General features: G+C 29.0%; 1 protein-coding gene across 1 annotated transcript in view; it reads right to left on the bottom strand.

Annotated features, from left to right (window-relative positions):
* LOC142320046 (kin of IRRE-like protein 3) overlaps nt 1-17,626 on the bottom strand; it is a 722,369-nt gene that overhangs the window by 75,145 nt on the left and 629,598 nt on the right. Inside the window, exon 6 of the mRNA XM_075357724.1 lies at nt 1,724-2,005. Within this exon, the coding sequence (XP_075213839.1) occupies nt 1,724-2,005 (282 nt within the window). The remainder of the gene's footprint in view (nt 1-1,723; nt 2,006-17,626) is intronic.

Consider the following 17,626-nt stretch of genomic DNA (forward strand, 5'->3'; position numbering starts at 1 on the left):
GTTTATTCCAATTTGTGAACGATAAGCAACCCCCCAGGGCCCAATGAGATGAGATTGATACGCACAATACGTAAATAAGGTATAATCTTGTAAAGATTCACACCGATCATTCCTGAGACGTGTATTTAATGAAACCCCAACAACCAAATTGTTGCAGCATATTATTCAAATCCGTATAAAAGTAACTTATCTCTACTAGGATTTAAACCTCAGAATCTTCGAAATTGAAAATTATTTCTTAAACAGCTGATTTGCGACCATGATTTTACTACTAGACCGATTCGGTGGGCGGAAGCGATTAACCTTCAACTTTGCAAAAGTAATACTCTCATTTTAGAATAGATTACCCAAAACTAAATGGTTGCCTTCATATGTGGTCATGGTCGGAATAGGCTGTACGAAGGCGACAGTAGGTTGTATAAATACACTGATGGAAATGTCTGCCGAGGCTGTTTGCATCAGTGGTATCCTTAGAGAGGCCAAATTGATGACTGTGATGTGTCATCAAGTTTAGTGGGTCTAAAAGTTGACCATCGGTAAAATCCATCAGGGCTATGATCGGAGGGGGTGGTGTGGTGACCGGGATAGTCATAAGGCGGGTGTCTCCCCCTACGGGGTCAGGATATATGGAACTTTTATATCTCTTTATGATTAACATGTCTCATTGGTAATTAATTTTAGATCTATTATATTTTATTTTTATGTAACTTACAGATATCATATGGAATGAACAATAAGAAGTATCTATTTCTTCAACTGATTATTGAAAGATAGATAAAAGAGGAAAATGAAAGATTCATTGAAAATTTACCCTTAGTATCAATCTATTGTCCTGCAGAAGACTGATTTGATAACCAAAAGTGGCGAGAATAAATGAGAGGACATGGAAATTTACGATACTTATTATCGATATAAACTCTCGTGATAACAGAAAAATTAATTTATAACTGAATTCGTCTTGGAAATATTACTTCTGAAAGATGGATTCACTTAATTAAAACTTGAATAGTGTGTCAAATTAAATTTTTTAAAAGAATGATACATTGAAATTTTTCTATCAAATATTAAAAGAAAAGCGTGTTCAATTCGAAATTTATATGCAAAAATATTTATTAATAGAATTCAGATTTTTTTCTATCTGCCGACAAGAGTTTTAATAATAAATCATCTTTTATTAACTGGACGTTCGACTTGTTAAAATCTTTATATTTTTCTCTCATTAAACTGGTTGAAAGCTAATATTCTGTACGATATATTCGTACGTCTGTTCAAAATAAGCGATATTTTTTATGTAAAAAAAAACTTTCGTTTAATGGAATTGAAATTCCACAGTGAGCTTCCATAGGATATCGCATCCGACTGCGGAAGAATATTTTTAAAATACACCTTTCATGTTCATCAATTCCCAATCAAGTTTTTATTTAAGGTCACCGTATAAATAAGAAGCAGGAACAGTTTATTAGACCACTTAATCAGGGTTTAGGAAAAAATTTGGATTATTAAACTCTATGTTGCTTATCCTAATAAGTTTTCCTGATCACTCTTCATTCAGAAAGACGAGTGGTGGATGCGATCTTTGATAACGAAGCGATTATTTTGGTTTTTAGTTCGTTATAATTTTATTGAGTATTAAAAAACTAAAATACAAGTACAGTAGTTACGCATTAAAATATACATATTTAGAAGTTATTATATATAATAATAATAATAAAAAAAAAAATACCTGTGACTGAGACTTGTACGTTATGCGCTCTCCAGTGTTGTAACGCAGGACTTGGAGGTCCAGGATCCAAACATCGATATTGTCCGGCTTCTTGATATAATACGTGCTCCAAATGTAAAGACGGACCTGCTCCTAGAGGTTCCATTCGACCTCCAGATCCAACTCGACCCCAACATCCCGCTGCACCGGCTGGACATTGAAGTTGTACAGCTCCACCGAGCGCGACTTCGACTAAAGCACCTTGGCTCTCTGTTGTTTCTAACTCTACTTCTGGTATCTCTTCTGGAATTATGGAAAAAAAAATTAATTTTTACTTATTGATTAGACTATATTAAAATTCATCCGAGAAAATATACACATATATAAACCATGTTATCTAATAACTTTTGGAAATTAAGAGTAAGATAAATTCAACGTCAAGATATCAGTAGGAAAAATTGTGCCATCGGTAGGCTGTATTAAATGTATACAGTTTTTGTAATTTGTTTAAAACAACACAACATTTATTTTTACAACAATTAATCTTCATTTTCATTTTCAATAACGACGCGAGGAGGCGGAAAGGTCTGCTGGAACTTCCCCAGTTGAGACTGACTAGCTAGTAGTAAAAATCTGGGAAAATGCACCCACTCGCTTTCTTACGTACGTGTTCTCACATAATTGAAGTTCATCCTCGAATTCTGCTTGTAATCTAAGCCAAATTGTACGCACTCTTTCTGCTATAAGTTTCATTTTAATTAATTATGAATTTTTATTTAATGAATTCATAATTACGATTGCAATTATAATAATGATAATAATTAATAATTTTTCAGATTACCGTCAAAATGTAATAACTTTGTGCAAGATTTTTAAATTTAATTTTTATTTTTAATCTTATTAACCCTTAAAGGTCATCTCGGTGCAAATTTGACCATCAAAGAATTAAAACTTGAGTTATTTTATTACAGATAAATAAAGTATATACATATACTAAACAACCTCATTAAACAAAAAATATATTTTAATAACAGCAAATGCTTATATATACTTTTTCGAAAAGATTGTTATAAAAACTGTGCCACGCTTTTATTTAACTAAATATTTTCATTACTTTTAATTTTAAAATTTAATAATTATTATATTTATTTATTTTTTATTTATTAGATATTTATATAATTTATTTCTTACTTTTCAGTGCATTTTTATATTTGTTGTATTTTTGTATAATATTTTTTTGTTTAAATTTCTCAATTTGATTTAATTCTTATTTTCTACTTTTTAGAGAGTGTTTCTAATTTGTTTCCTTTTTTTGTAAATGTTAATATTAGTTAAATAAAAGCTTTTTCAAAAAATAATTTTTTATATGTAATCAAATATATTTTTTTAAATTTTTTGGTTTTTTTGTAATTTTTTTTTAATACTAAAAAAAAGTAAAAATATTTATTTTTACAAATCGAAGTTACATACGTGTACCAAATTTCAATTATTTTTACGCGATAGTTCATGGGAAATGAAAATTTTCAACTAAATGCATGAATTTAGCGTAGGGGTAGCGCATGGGGGCGTGGGGGTGGGTCATATCAAATTCCAAAACCGTAGTGCTGTATTGTCATCGAAGTTACATACGTGTACCAAATTTCATTGATTTTCATACGATAGATCAAAAAATATAGCGGTTGCAAGATTTGATTATTCCTAAAGCGAGTTAAATAAAAGCTTTAAAAAAAAAACATGTCTTACATGATTTTTTATTTATTACAAATTTTTTAATGTATTTTTATAAAAACATTTAGTTTACAAAGAATTGTTAAATTATACATTTACTTATATTACTGATCACAATATTTTTGAACATAAAAAAATTCGTGAGAAGAATAGTGTTGGCTGCGTGCTTGAAACAAGTGAACAGATACCGAATTCAGTTGAACTTAATTTAAGCGAAAATTTTGATTAAGGTTCAGTTTGTTATAAAAATCTATTTTTCCTGTCACCGTACTAGAAAATGCAGTTTCACAAGAATACGTGGTAGAAAATGGAATTAACAATAAGGATAATTATTTTAGTATGAAAAAAGTATGCTCATCCATACGTTAATTTATATTTTATGTCAACTAAATTAAATTAATTTAATCAAAGTACGAAAATAAGTATGTATATAAGAAAAACTTCCCTTTCAAGATACGTATGACAACACTAGCATTTCGATTTTATCAAATGAATAACTAATACAATAAAGATGTTTTCATATCAGATTATCACAGGATTTGTAAAACACCGGAAGCGACTGCATCCGTCTGTCTGAAAGATAATCACGACCGAGTCGCTTAACTGCTGGAGGAAAGAACGGATACTTTTATAGCGGTCATTAAGAAATTAGTTCGTACATGTGCGACGCGGTGCATGCGTGGACAAAGTCGCTACATGGGTCCGTGGCGTGTAAGAACCCGTCGGCGTTGCGCATAAGTGCTTGCAAGCCAAATAACTGATATTGTTAACGAATAGTTCCTTAAATTGAGGGAAAAGGATATGAATGATAAAATATTTGGTAATTGTAAGCCTGAACGTTCTCAACCTTAATCTTTTTTAAATTGAAGTATGTTGAAAAATATGTTATATAATAATTAATAAAAATACAAGTTTCAAAAGTCGGAAGAATGAAATTACTTCCTCAGAATCTGTAATGGCAGTAGCGTTGTTATCAATTCCATCATATAGTCAGGATACAGAGAAGCAAGACTGGACCATAAATTATGTGCTCGGGTCTTGTAGTCCTTATATCTTCTTTTGAAAAAAACTCCGCGAGATGCTCGTACAAGTGGTGCTAACAATTTCCTACCGAGGAACGTTTGAACGCACTTCACGCCACGCACGCTCGGTTGTCTGTGTATGAGCTCCCGTGTCCGGATGTATGAAATTATATTTGTGGTTCATCGCTAAATGTTGGTAGCCCTCGTGCTGCAAACAATTATATGTCTTCCAGCAATTAACAGTTATTATACCAGGAAGAATATACTTTTGTATGATAGGCGATAAGCTGGCATGTGCGATAGCTGTAACTAACTCTACAAGATATTATATTGTTAAAATTTATTTCGGAAAAAAGATCGGAAACAGTAATTTGGATTTACAGGGTGAACAAAAAAAAAAATCGGTACTATCGGTTATACGGGACCGCTACTGAAATCCAATTGTTTGCGTATATAAAAATAAAATCACCTATACTTATAACTTATTGTATATAATTTTTATTTTTAACGTTAATCAGACGAGGTTAGCAAGCGAAGCGAGCGTAGGTTATGTTTGATTAGATTATGTTGATTCTGCGTAATGACGTATCGCGTACTATATATCAATACAACATAACCTAAGCTCGCTTCGCTCGCTAACTTCGTCTAATTAACGTTAAATGTACATATTTTACCTATTTAGATGGCCAGTAAACAGCTTCATTGAATCCTGACTATATGATGGAGTTGTCAAACAACGCTACTGTCAATTACAGATTCTCAGGAAGAATAATGAGGTAATTTCACTCTTCCGACTTTTGGAACTTTTATTTTTATTAATTATGTAACATATTTTTCAACGTACTGCAATTTGAAAAAAAGATTAAGGTTGAGGAAGTTCAGGCTCACAATTACCAAATATTTTTGTATCATATCAGAAAGGTTTGTGAGCCGTTGATCCACTGTTTTATAATAAATAAATTCTAATAAAAATAAATTTCTGTTGTACTAAATGATTTTAATAATTATAGAACAAATGTTTTGTATTTTTTATATTATAATAGGTTTTTTATTGCTGTATCTGTTTGCGTACTACCAGCGATAAGCGTACTATAGTTTTGAGATCCGCTGTTTTATACTGTAAAATTCGTTTTAAAGGTAGTGTAAAAAAAGTATCATTTTTAAATAAAATAAATATATCTTTGTGCCCTAAATAAATGATCGGGAAATGTTAATAAAATCAAAAGAGCAGTTAGTCAAATATTCTTTATAATTTATTAAATTATTCTGTGTAATTAATATCTATCTAGTTGTGTAATGATCAAACAGTAAATGTAATTTATACTTTCAGTAATACTGATATTATTAAGTTTTATTTACACAAAACTTTTGTACTCGCTATAATGTTTATTATTGTAATATTAAATGTAACGGTCAGGCATTCAATTTGTAATAATTCTGCGCTTAATATTTACATGCGGTTTAGAAGTTGAATTTATATAAACGGTACGTGACGTGATGTATTTGTACTCTGTACCGCTTTGCTTTTCGGATTATTAGTTCTCCTAAGGTCCGTACAACGTTTGCGCTCATACATTGTGTTTTATCCATTTAGAGTTTATTAAATAATTTTGATACGTTCACACTAAATCTAGTGTCAATTTATATAACGAACTTAAGTAAATTTAAATCGGCTTTAAATATTTAACTTCTGTCTGGATGAAAATTAAAAATTTAGTTTATATTTGTTTTCACAAATATACAGAGAATTTATCTCAGAAATCACGAATGAGAATGTTTATGAACTGAATAAATTAAAGAATTAAGGGAGAAGTTCGCGAAATAATAATTTTCTACAAGATTGTCCAAAACCATAATAGATATATGAAAATTTGATAAAAAAAGTATTTTATTCATGAAAAATATCATAATGGTCCAGGAGATGTTCTAATTGTGAAAATAAAGCAGAAGTTTATATAAAAATAGATTCGCAAACGCTAGGTCAGCGAGTCTCAGCCGGCGAAAGATTTCGCCCTAATTTCTGCGCCAAGAAATAACTAGTGTTTAACTAGGTATTAAAGATTAATTTTTAATTAGCTTTAAGGATGTCTGATAAGTTGTTTGATTTATGTTTTATTTGATTTTTTATTTTTTTAAATTGTTTTTTCTTCTAAAATATTTAATTCTTTTGTGTTGTAATATTGAAAACGTTCTTTCGTTTAATAATCAATTAGTTAAAATCTGCCACGTTTTGATATACGTACTTTGATTTTAATAATCTTCAAAATTCTTACGTTCGTATTTAATTTCTATGGACTTTATTCATACCACTTTATTAAAAATCAAACTCTCTAAAAATTTTGCTTAAAAGTTACATTTGTTTATTACCTATTTAACAAAATTATTTTATGCCAAACATTAAATAGCGTATTTTTCGACCCCCAATTCTTCTCAGATTTCTTGAAACTTACTAGAAATAACGTCCTGGGCTTATTTTTCTTCAAATTTTTAGAAGAGATTTCATATAGAAACCAATAAAATTACCCTTTAATTTGGGTTCCAATAATTACAGTACGGCTTACTCTTACTGAAAAAGAGAGAGGACGAAATATTTCACCAGCCGATATTTTTTAACAAAGCGTTTCCAAACGTATGCTTATGTATTATTTTTCTTTTTTTCACCAATACAATATGTTCTGAAAATTTATTTCGTTCTTCGTAAATCATTCTGTAGAAAAAAAATTCATACACATACTTCACAACGACTATTTTACATAGTATTTCGAGCTTAAAACTAATTAAAATGTGGTTTTTTAATTCTAGCAATCTAGCTTATTATTGATACTTATATAGGCTAAACTATTAATAACAGAACAAACGTTTTGAATATTATACATTTTCGTTTTAATAAGTTTTTAAAATTTTTGGATCAGTGACCTGATCCAAAAGACGGCAAAAGGAAAACTTAACTGAAGTAATAATGTACGCCTAGGTGATAATAGCGATTCCACTAAAATGAATTCCATGATAACGATGAAATATAAATTACTAATTTCTAGTGATCCCATTGTAGGCACATTCAATCAGTCATGTAACATAAACAAAGTATAAAAAGTTGGTAAAAAACATTTGAAAAATGTTGGAAACTAAAATTTTGAATGAATATCATCCCCTAAGTTTATTATCAAATTAGAATAACGTTGAAAATAAAGTAGAGTTAGAATAAAGTTTTAGAGAATTAAATAGCGCTAGAATTTTCTTTATACGGAAACAATATAATATGAAATGAATTTTACACAAATATTTTAAACAAATTAGTTAAGAACACCGATTAAAAAACTGTTTTATAATACATGTTGAGAGATATAACTTATAAAAATCCGCTTCTAACGTTAATAAATTATGTTCTTTGTTTTTTACTTCCTTGTACGAAGTAAAGCAAGTATTGTGATAGCGAAAAACCTCGGTTTCTAGTATTCAACGGAAATATCCATTTTGACCACCCCTGAATACGTTTTGACTAGTTACGACGTGACGCCTGTACGTACGTACATATCTACCTCGCATAACTCGAAAACGATTAGCCGTAGGATGTTGAAATTCTGGATTTAGAACTGTTGTAACATCTAGTTGAGCACCTCCCCGTATTATTGCAATCGACTGGACCAAAACTGTCTAAAAAAGCCCAGAATCCAAATATTTGGATTTTGGACTTTTCTTTAACTGAAATAATAAGCCCTCATTGAGAGCTTTTCAAGGATATATGATTAGTGGTACTTATTTTCATTGGTTCCACAGTTATAGACAAATAAAATTTAATTAATGAAATATTTGAAATAGAAGGGGAAAAGCACATCGGTTCAACACCGGCTTCATTTCCTTTTTTTTTTTAACTTTTTCTTTTAATTTAAATATATTGATTTATTAATTGTAAAAAAATTACAATAAATAATAATTCAATAATAACAAAAAAATATCAGAAGTTATTAATGAAATAAAATTTTATGTACTTTTCATTTAAAAAAATGTATATATATATAATTTAATAGGTGTACAAGGAAGTCATGTAGTGTCCACATCAAATTATTTTATACAACTTGATGATAAAGCATTAATTAATGCTTTATTAATGATAAAGCATACAATATCTTGAAATGTTAGTACTGGAATCGAACACGCATCAGGTAGTTTGTACTTTACTCGTTAATAAATCGTACTTTTATTCACTGCAACATGATTTAAAAAAAAAAAAAAATTAAGAGCTCACTAACTTGATGTCAAGGTGACACTGCTTCCATTACTCGACACAGAAAATAATTATCAAAAGTTTACCCTGAATTTACTGTTTGTAAAATATAAGTATTTTAAAATTTTAATATAAATGTAATTGTAATTACATTTACATTTGATAAGTAATAAAAACATTTTGTAAAAATTACTTATCAACATAATTTACTATTATATATTTATTCAACTAAGTAATCTTTAGTTACCTTTAAAGATGTCTAATAAATTTTTTTATTTTATTTTTCATTTTTTAAAGTGAAAACTTCTTTAGGTGCACCGCCCACAGACATTGGTAGTCTGATCTTTCAGGCTGTACGTGAAACGCTCATTCGTCGGGCTAGCCGACTTTAGCGGAGAGTAGGGAACAGCTACAAAGGGTAGCCGTAGCTGCCCACGGTAGGGAATAAGTATGATTTGGAAGGCTTTGTTGCGATACGTTTATTCGGTTAAATTCGGTGGAGCCGAGTTTGTACGAACGAAAGAGTGTCTGTCTACTGTACGTGGCTTCTGTACGCAGCTGTGTTTCGTTTTACATTAAGTACAATTTATGTGGATTGTTGTTAGGTGTACGTGTTTTTATTATTTGTGCAACTACTATACTTAGCTTTCAGTATATACTTTTATCGCTTCATCATTCTAATACGGCAGATATTATTGAAAAGTAATCCAGTCATTGTGTATGTAAGTAAATTTGTTTATTTAATACATATATATATAAAATATACACATACATACAATTCGTGTAAGTAGTATACCTATTTTACAGTGTATACATTTATTACATCGTTCTAATAATGAAAAATATTATTGAAGAATAATCTAGTCATTGCTTATGTTCAGTAGAAAATTTTAACCTACTGCGTAGTAGCAGAAGCTATGGAAAACACGTTCTAGATTGTTCCATGTATGCTATATAATTTCGGGTATTATACTTAACCTTAAAAGTTTCTTAAGCATGTCCATTTTCTTTTTTAAGTCTTCTGTTTCCTCCAAGTAATGTATTTCATAATATTAAGATCATTAATATATACTCATATATTATTTTGAATTTGCTAGACAACAGCAAGGACGTTAAACTAAAATGGCTTCATATACTTGATCTTATTAATGGCCCGTTGTGATGAGTAGTTTGGCGGCTTGTTGCTTACGTTTATTGTTTCTTGGCACATTCAAAGTTACTGTTTTATTTATTGTTCTATTTAAAGTTAAGATTTATTTTGTTGTTTTAATGTTAGTGTGTTGATTGGACATTCAAGGGGAACTATCAAATATTAGTTACGTTATATTATTGTTTGTTTGTTTGTTATTTTATTGTTTTTATATTGCTTGAGGATTATCATTGTTGGGTAATCCTCTTTCATGTGACAGTCAGTCATACGCCTTACTTATAACTACATTGTAGAAGTGGATTGTAAGTAAATAAAGAAATTCAGGTAAAAAAAAATATATTACTTTGAAACAATTACGGTCGCCATAGACGATTTTATTTCGGCAATGCGGTTTTAAACATACAAATTTATTTAAACATTTTTATTTTTATTTTTCAAAAATATTTTTATAATTTTTTTTTTTTTAATATTAAATACTTTGTTTCATTTAAAACCTATTTAAAATGTGACATATTTTGATATTTTGATTTTAATAAATTTGAAATTTTTACGTTTGTATTTAGTTTCTGTGGACTTTATACATCAAATTTTACTCAAAATCAAATTCTCCAAAAGTTTTGTTTAAAACTTTTTTGTGTTTATTACAAATTTAACAAAATTATTTTACGACAAACATGAAATCATGTGTTTTCGACCCCAATCTTTTATCTTCTACCTCAGATTTCTTAAAAACTACTCAAAATATCGTTCTGGGGTTATTTTTTTCGATTTTTCAGATCAGATTTCAAATAAAAATCAATAAATTTACACTCTTATTTAGGTTTGAAGAATTACAGTGCGGCGTAATTTTATTGAAGGCTCAGAAATGCGGGCGAAATAATTCACTAGCCGATACTTATCAATAAAGCGTTTTCGAACGTCTGTTTATATGAACTTTCTTTTCTATTTTTCAGTATAATGTGTCCAGAAAGTTTGTTACGTTTTTCGCGAATTATGCTGAATAACTACAACTTTGGTTAAGCGCACAGCTAATTTATACTCGCACTTATAAATTGCCGAAACTGAATTGCTCGTTTATTTCATATATGAAAGGATATTTAAAAGTTTTGAACTGTAGTAAATGTGTTTTTGAATCGTTATTATATGTACAAAAAGTATTTGATACTTCACTAATTAGTCTTTAATAAAATAAAATAGCGTAAATGAAAAATTGGTAAATATTTTATTAGTTTTTTTTTTAATGTAGGGAATTTTTTGCTCTTTGTATTCTAAATTTTAAGATTTACTTTAATTTAAAGATCTCTATATTTATATTTTAACTCGTGATATTCTAAGCTATGCCACCTATCTTGAAATCCGTCAGTAGATAATCTGTTTACAAAATATTGTTGCAGAAATAAAATTATTTACTTAGTTCAGATACATGAGTACAATTGATTGTTTGAAGGTTTAAAAGAAAAAATTCTATTACATGTTAGATTTTCACAACTAAAATATTACAATATTACAAAATATTACAATTAATGTAAAATATTAATTGTAATATTTTCAGGCTAAACTGATATCAAATTATTGTAAATCTGATTTATTCAAAAAAATTATAACATAAATGTATTATTGTTATTTTTAACTTACATGTCATTATTCATTTGCAGTTTAATTTGAGAGCTTTAAAAGTTATTCAGGTTACTTCGCAATCATCACAAAGCAATAAACATGATACATTAGTTATATATGTTATTAACAATAATAGTGACTGACAGAGTGGCACACGAAGATAATTTATTCCATGTATTATCGTCCCTACACATTACGTGCTTTGTGTTAAACTCTGTGCAATAACTATTAGACATTAGTTCATCTTACGTTTAAAGATGTCATTGGTAAAATGCCGACAAAGAGTTACTTTGATTTTCCGGCTTTGATCTTTACAGAATTTTATTTCAAATACATAATAGGGTTTTTATATATTAAAGATTTAATTATTGAATATTTAGAATGAGTTTGTGGAATAGATTACCATGGTAAATAAAAAAAATTACGTCCAATTTAACCACTTTGATGTTATTTTAAAAATTATGTATGCAGTATTAAAAATATAATTGAGAGAAAATCATAATTCTTAGTAAAGACCTTTGGATTCCAGCTGATTCCCTTAACCAAAAACGGTTTTTAACACTTCGTTGTACAAAGTAAAGGAAGTATTGTGATCGTGAAAAATGTCGGTTTTCAGATTTCAACGGAAATATCCATTTTGACCATCCCCGAATCCATTTTGACTAGTTTCGGCGTGACGTCTGTACGTACATATGTATGTATGTATGTATCGCACATAACTCAAAAACGATTAGCCGTTGGATGTTGACATTTCGGATTTAGGACTGTTGTAACATCTAGTTTTGCATCTTTCTTTTTGATTACAATTAACTGGACCACATGTATCCAAAAAAGCCCAAAATCCCCCCAAAAAAGTGGTTTTTGGACTTTTTCATAACTGCAGTAATATGCCCTAATTGAGAGTTTTTCAACAATATATCATTGTTGATATATATATATTGTTGAATATATATATATATTAAATAAGTGGTACTTATTTTCATTGGTTCCAGAGTTACAGCCAAATAAAATTTTAACTAACGAAATATTTGGATCTTACAAGGGAAAGAGGCACATCGGTTCAAATCCGACTTCACTCCTTTTTTCTAACTTTTTTTTATTTTAAATATATTGATTTTTTAATAATTATTAACCTCTGATTGTAAAAAAAATGTTTCGATAAATAATAATTCAATAATAACAAAAGAATATCAGAAGTTATTAATGAAATAAAATTTTATGTACTTTTCATTTTAAAAAATCTGTTTATGTAATTTAATAGACGTACAAGGAAGTCATGTGGTATCCAAATCAGATTTTTTATCGACAAATTATTTTGTATTTACAGTATAAATACTGCAAAAGAATAAAAATTTTAGTAACCAAATTTAGGTTCCATTGCATCTTGCGTGACATCTATCTCATGTATATATTTTTTAATTTAATAACAGCCACAACTTGAAAAATAGGTAAAATACCAGAAATTATAAAAAAAAATAAATCCTTAATTCCAGGTAAGGTGGGAAGCGGGTTTTTTTAAAGTTATCATGTCGTGAATATTAATACTAGATGCAGTTGAATTTTCAGTCTTGAGAATTAAAGTTAAAAAAAAATTGAAATTTTTAAGTACGGGTCTCATTCAACCTCTTTTTTTGAGGGAGACTTAAAAGTTAAAGTTAAAGTTAATAAAATTTATTGGAGTAACTATTTACTTTAGTAATTTGGGACGATGTGGTGCGGTGTTATTCATCAGGCTTAAAAAAATTGTATGTTATTGAAAAAAAAACGATGCTTCCTTCAAATTAAAAGAACCATTTAAAATATTTCACTGAATAACACTATTTTATATTGTTACGATAAACATTTGATGGAAAAAGGAGGCAATTACAATATTTTAATCATTTCTTTTAATTTAATTTTATTATGATTTTATAATTACCACGAGAATATTTTTAGAAAAATAATTGATTTAATCATGAGGGACGAAAATAAATGCGATTCTATGTGAAACATGTGTTGATTTAGAAAATTAAATCGGTTGGATTAATGTAGAGCGATTAAGGATCGGATTTCGGTTAGCTAGTAAGAGAGAGGTAATTCTGAGTAATTATGTCCAGCGGGACTAAATTAACGTTTAGAACTTCTGGAAGTTTAGGTTATCGTTTACCTTTGGGTGTAAAATAACGATACCTGACCGATATTAATATTAAATTCAGGATATTAATTGTACACTTATGCGCAGATTCTACTACAACTTGTGTTAATAAAGACGAATATCATACATCTCCCGTACACGTACGTTCTAAATGAAATAAATTCACCTCTTTCTGATTTTTCTCGAAAGAATTAATTCTAATTAATAAAACAACTGTAAAATTATTTTTTCAATTATTTATTGCAGTAAAAATTTCCATTTTTTAAAGGGTCTACAGATGAATATTTTAAATGTAGACGAGGGTTTAAACTTAACTGTGTTCCCAAAATTATCTACATAAAGTACCTCATGTTCATTGTTTTAGATGTTAGCAATCATTAAAAAAAATTCCCTCTCGGTCACTCTTTGGGGGTGTTCCTTCAAGTAATAAGAAAATTATTTTCTTAAAAAAAAAATATATACAGACGGGTGAATCATGCAAAGGTCCTATTGTAATGGATACCATGATTAGACTTCCGGAAAATTTCGATAAATCTTGGAGTTTCACATCCCCCAGATCTCAAAACCACTGTCAGCTCAAACGTTTATATGTACATATTTGTATATATATATATATTTCGCTTTCTTGAGGACACAATAACTACCGTAATTTTGCTCCAGTCACTTTCAAATTGTTCCTTAAAAATAACTCGTCCCAAAATCTCGGTCGAGTTTGTTAACGGCCAAAATTGGATGATTTTGGTTGGGAATTGACTTTTTCGAAAAAATAAAATATTGCTTTAACTTTTTTATTAAGTAAAATATCGAATTCGTTTCAAGTTCCTACTATTTTTTTGGATAAGGGCCTAAAACTTAATAAGTAAAATTTTTTGATATCACCAACCATTGGCCTAGTGGGTGGAAAAAATGAGGTTTTAAGGATAAAAAATCATACCTCCCTTAATAGGCACAGTATCGAATCGGTTTAAAGTGTTGTTAGTCCTCTAAACATTACATGAAACTTTTGTCTGAAATAATTTTTTATATAACGAACCGTACGGCAAGGGATGACCAAAATATTGCTGGAATTGTAAGAAGATGGGACTTGTCGTATGCTAAAACTATGTGAAACTTTTTCACATGTAACCATTGTCGTATTGAGTAAATTTGAATTTTTTCTTAACTTTAAGGTGGAAATCTTTTTTATCTCCAACTTAGCACCGGTGAAATCTACCTTCGCCTTCCGGCGTGCCGAAAGGGATTTTGTAGCTCTTCTTTTCTAAGCGGTAGTCAATCCAAAACGAATTCTTTTCTTTCGCTTAATTATATTATTTTAGGTAATTAATAATTCATAAAGTTAAATTATTTTATATAAAAACAGATGAAAAAATTATTTATAACCTCTAAAATGATTCGCGGCTCTTTTAGAAAAGCGGTTATTATGAACATAGTTTATTCTATTTAACTCATTTGTATGAAACAAAAAAATTTGACCGATGACACGTAGATGGTTTTTCTATTTTTTAAGATTATTTCTGATAAAATCTAAATAAATAAAAAATTAAAAATAACTTGTGACTCCCATTTAATTTTTTTAGTTGTTTAAAGAATTTCAGTGTATCTCCTTGAGCGTTATAGAAAAATATTTTAAAGTTTACAGAAAAAATTCAAAACGATATTTTGAAAATGGAAGTAAAGTTATAATATTTCCTAAAACGTTTCGAAAAAGAAAGATAAATGGATATTCGTTCTCTTACTATGAAGATTTCTTTTATAATTACTCAACACCATATCATTCTCCCTCTTTCGGTTTCTTCTCATGATTTTACCCAAAAATTTTTATTTCGTTCTTGAAACAGTTGCATTTTTGAAACCAGTATACTTCCTTTTCTTCTTTAATTCTTTCATCTTTTTAAACGAATTTTCTCCTGTTTCATGCCATAAAAGATTTTTTCTGTTATTCTCCAAAAATTAAACTCGTTGGGGACTATTCCAGAATGCCTTAATATGTGGCCTATAATTCTGTCTCTTCTTTTAATTATATTTATCCACATGCTTCTTTGTTCATCAATTTGCCGCAACACCTCTTCATTTGTCACTTTATCCACCCATCTGATTTCTAACATTCTCCTATAGCACCACATTTCAAAAGCTTCTAATCTTTTCTTGTCAGGTACTCCGATCGTCGAAGTTTCACTTCCATATAAAGCTACGCTCCAAACTATATATATATATATATGTGTGTTTTTAAAAAATTTTTTTACTTTCTAATTTCTCAATTTACAAGCTTTCAGTGGGGTCTTTACTTTTTCAGAAAAAAGTTTTTTTAAAAAATTAGACTAATAAAAAAAATTTGAAAGTTTTTTTACTGTTTTTAACAATTCATAATGTTTTTAAAACATCTCTGTTAGTTCGAAATGGTTTTTAATTATACATACACTATCATAAAAATCTGCCCTGAAGAAATATAATTTTTTTACGAAAATGCTTAAGGAAGTTAATTAAAAAGGTGTAAATAAAAAAAAAATTTAATAAAATAATTCTCTTTTGATGTTAAGATACAATTTGCTAAGCTATTTCCGTTTTGTTATTTGTGTACGCTGTGAAAAATTATAGTCTCACTCGTTTTCTGTTTGGGATTTTATAAAACGCATCTTGATTGTTTCCTTTTGATTATATGTAACCGATTGATAAATCTGATTCATAATTTTTTATGCTTATTTCTTCATCAGTTTTTCAGAGAACCATTCGGTAGTTTTTATAATTTACAAGTACTTTAGGATTTTTTCTTGTGTTTTTTGGTCAATTATAACCTTCTTAGATGTTAAAGAAATAAGCTATAAGAATCTAAATATCAGGTGGTTAATTCTTAGGTAAAGAAAGGTAAAGAAGACATACGCTAATGCGTTTGGCAAAAAAAAGAAATAAAGCAAAAATCTTCTAAACTGTGACAGGTAAACTTTCTGGTCGGTTCCTTTTGCCGTCAATTTTACTTTCCTTTTTAAACACTTAAAAGCTGAAATTTCACAACCACCATTTTGAAATCATAAAATAACAACAGACAGTGGGAAATCTGATACGTTGAACCTTTTACGGAGATGTTCAGTTATTAACAAAGCAATAATAATAAAAAAAAAATTTAACTCTAAAGCAATTAATTCCAGGAAATGTAATAAGTGGAGATAATTCTGCCGTATAACATAATTCAGAATAGTTTTTTCTAGTTTTTATCTTTCACTATCAGATCTATCGAGCTACTTAATTTATAAGTCATATCGTATAGCTTATTTATCCTTTATTTTGTCTAGATATTTTCAACAATGTAATACAATTTATAAAAGATGAAAAAGCTGTTTTACTTTTTTTACGGTTGAAATAACCGAGTATAAAATTGATTTTGAAGGACATGGAGTTTTGAATCGCTACTTATTTTACGGATATGAACAAACTCAATCTCTTCATGTCGTAAAAAATGTTTTACTTTGCCTGTTCGAAGCGTAAGAAATTGGACGTAAAACTGTTTGCGAAAGAAGAAGGTAAAAACAAGAATAGAGTAGGGGTGAACAACGGGGTAGGGTTTCGGAAAAGGTGTTCCCATGGGAGCTGTTTCTTTCTTCTCGTCCCACTTTTTTCCCTTACACCCTCCGCGCTTCATAGATTGAATGCGACTAACTCTTAACGAAGACGTTGTATAAAAGAAACAAGTCAACACCTCTCACAAGCTCCCTAAACGTTCATTAAATTATATAAGAAATGCGATGTAACCTATAAATAACAGACTTTGATGCGTCTAATTTCATATCTGTTTTGACATCTATAAGGATAAATATATTGTAACAACATTTAATTCACGAAAAGGAAAATTTAAAATAAATGTATTCAAGTTTAATCCAATCATTGTATACTTTATCGTAGGCATCCCGAAAATTGGCTATTATTTTTGCAGTACACAGTATGCCTCTTTAATCCAAAGAGAAAATATCTCGTACAACTAGGTTGTTGTTTTTTGGTTAATAGCACTGTTTTAAGAAAACTAGTATCGTTGGAAAAGTTGTCTTTCTGACACAGA

This window comes from Lycorma delicatula, chromosome 2 (genome assembly GCF_047948215.1).
Source record: "Lycorma delicatula isolate Av1 chromosome 2, ASM4794821v1, whole genome shotgun sequence".
Taxonomy (NCBI): Eukaryota; Metazoa; Arthropoda; class Insecta; order Hemiptera; family Fulgoridae; genus Lycorma; species Lycorma delicatula.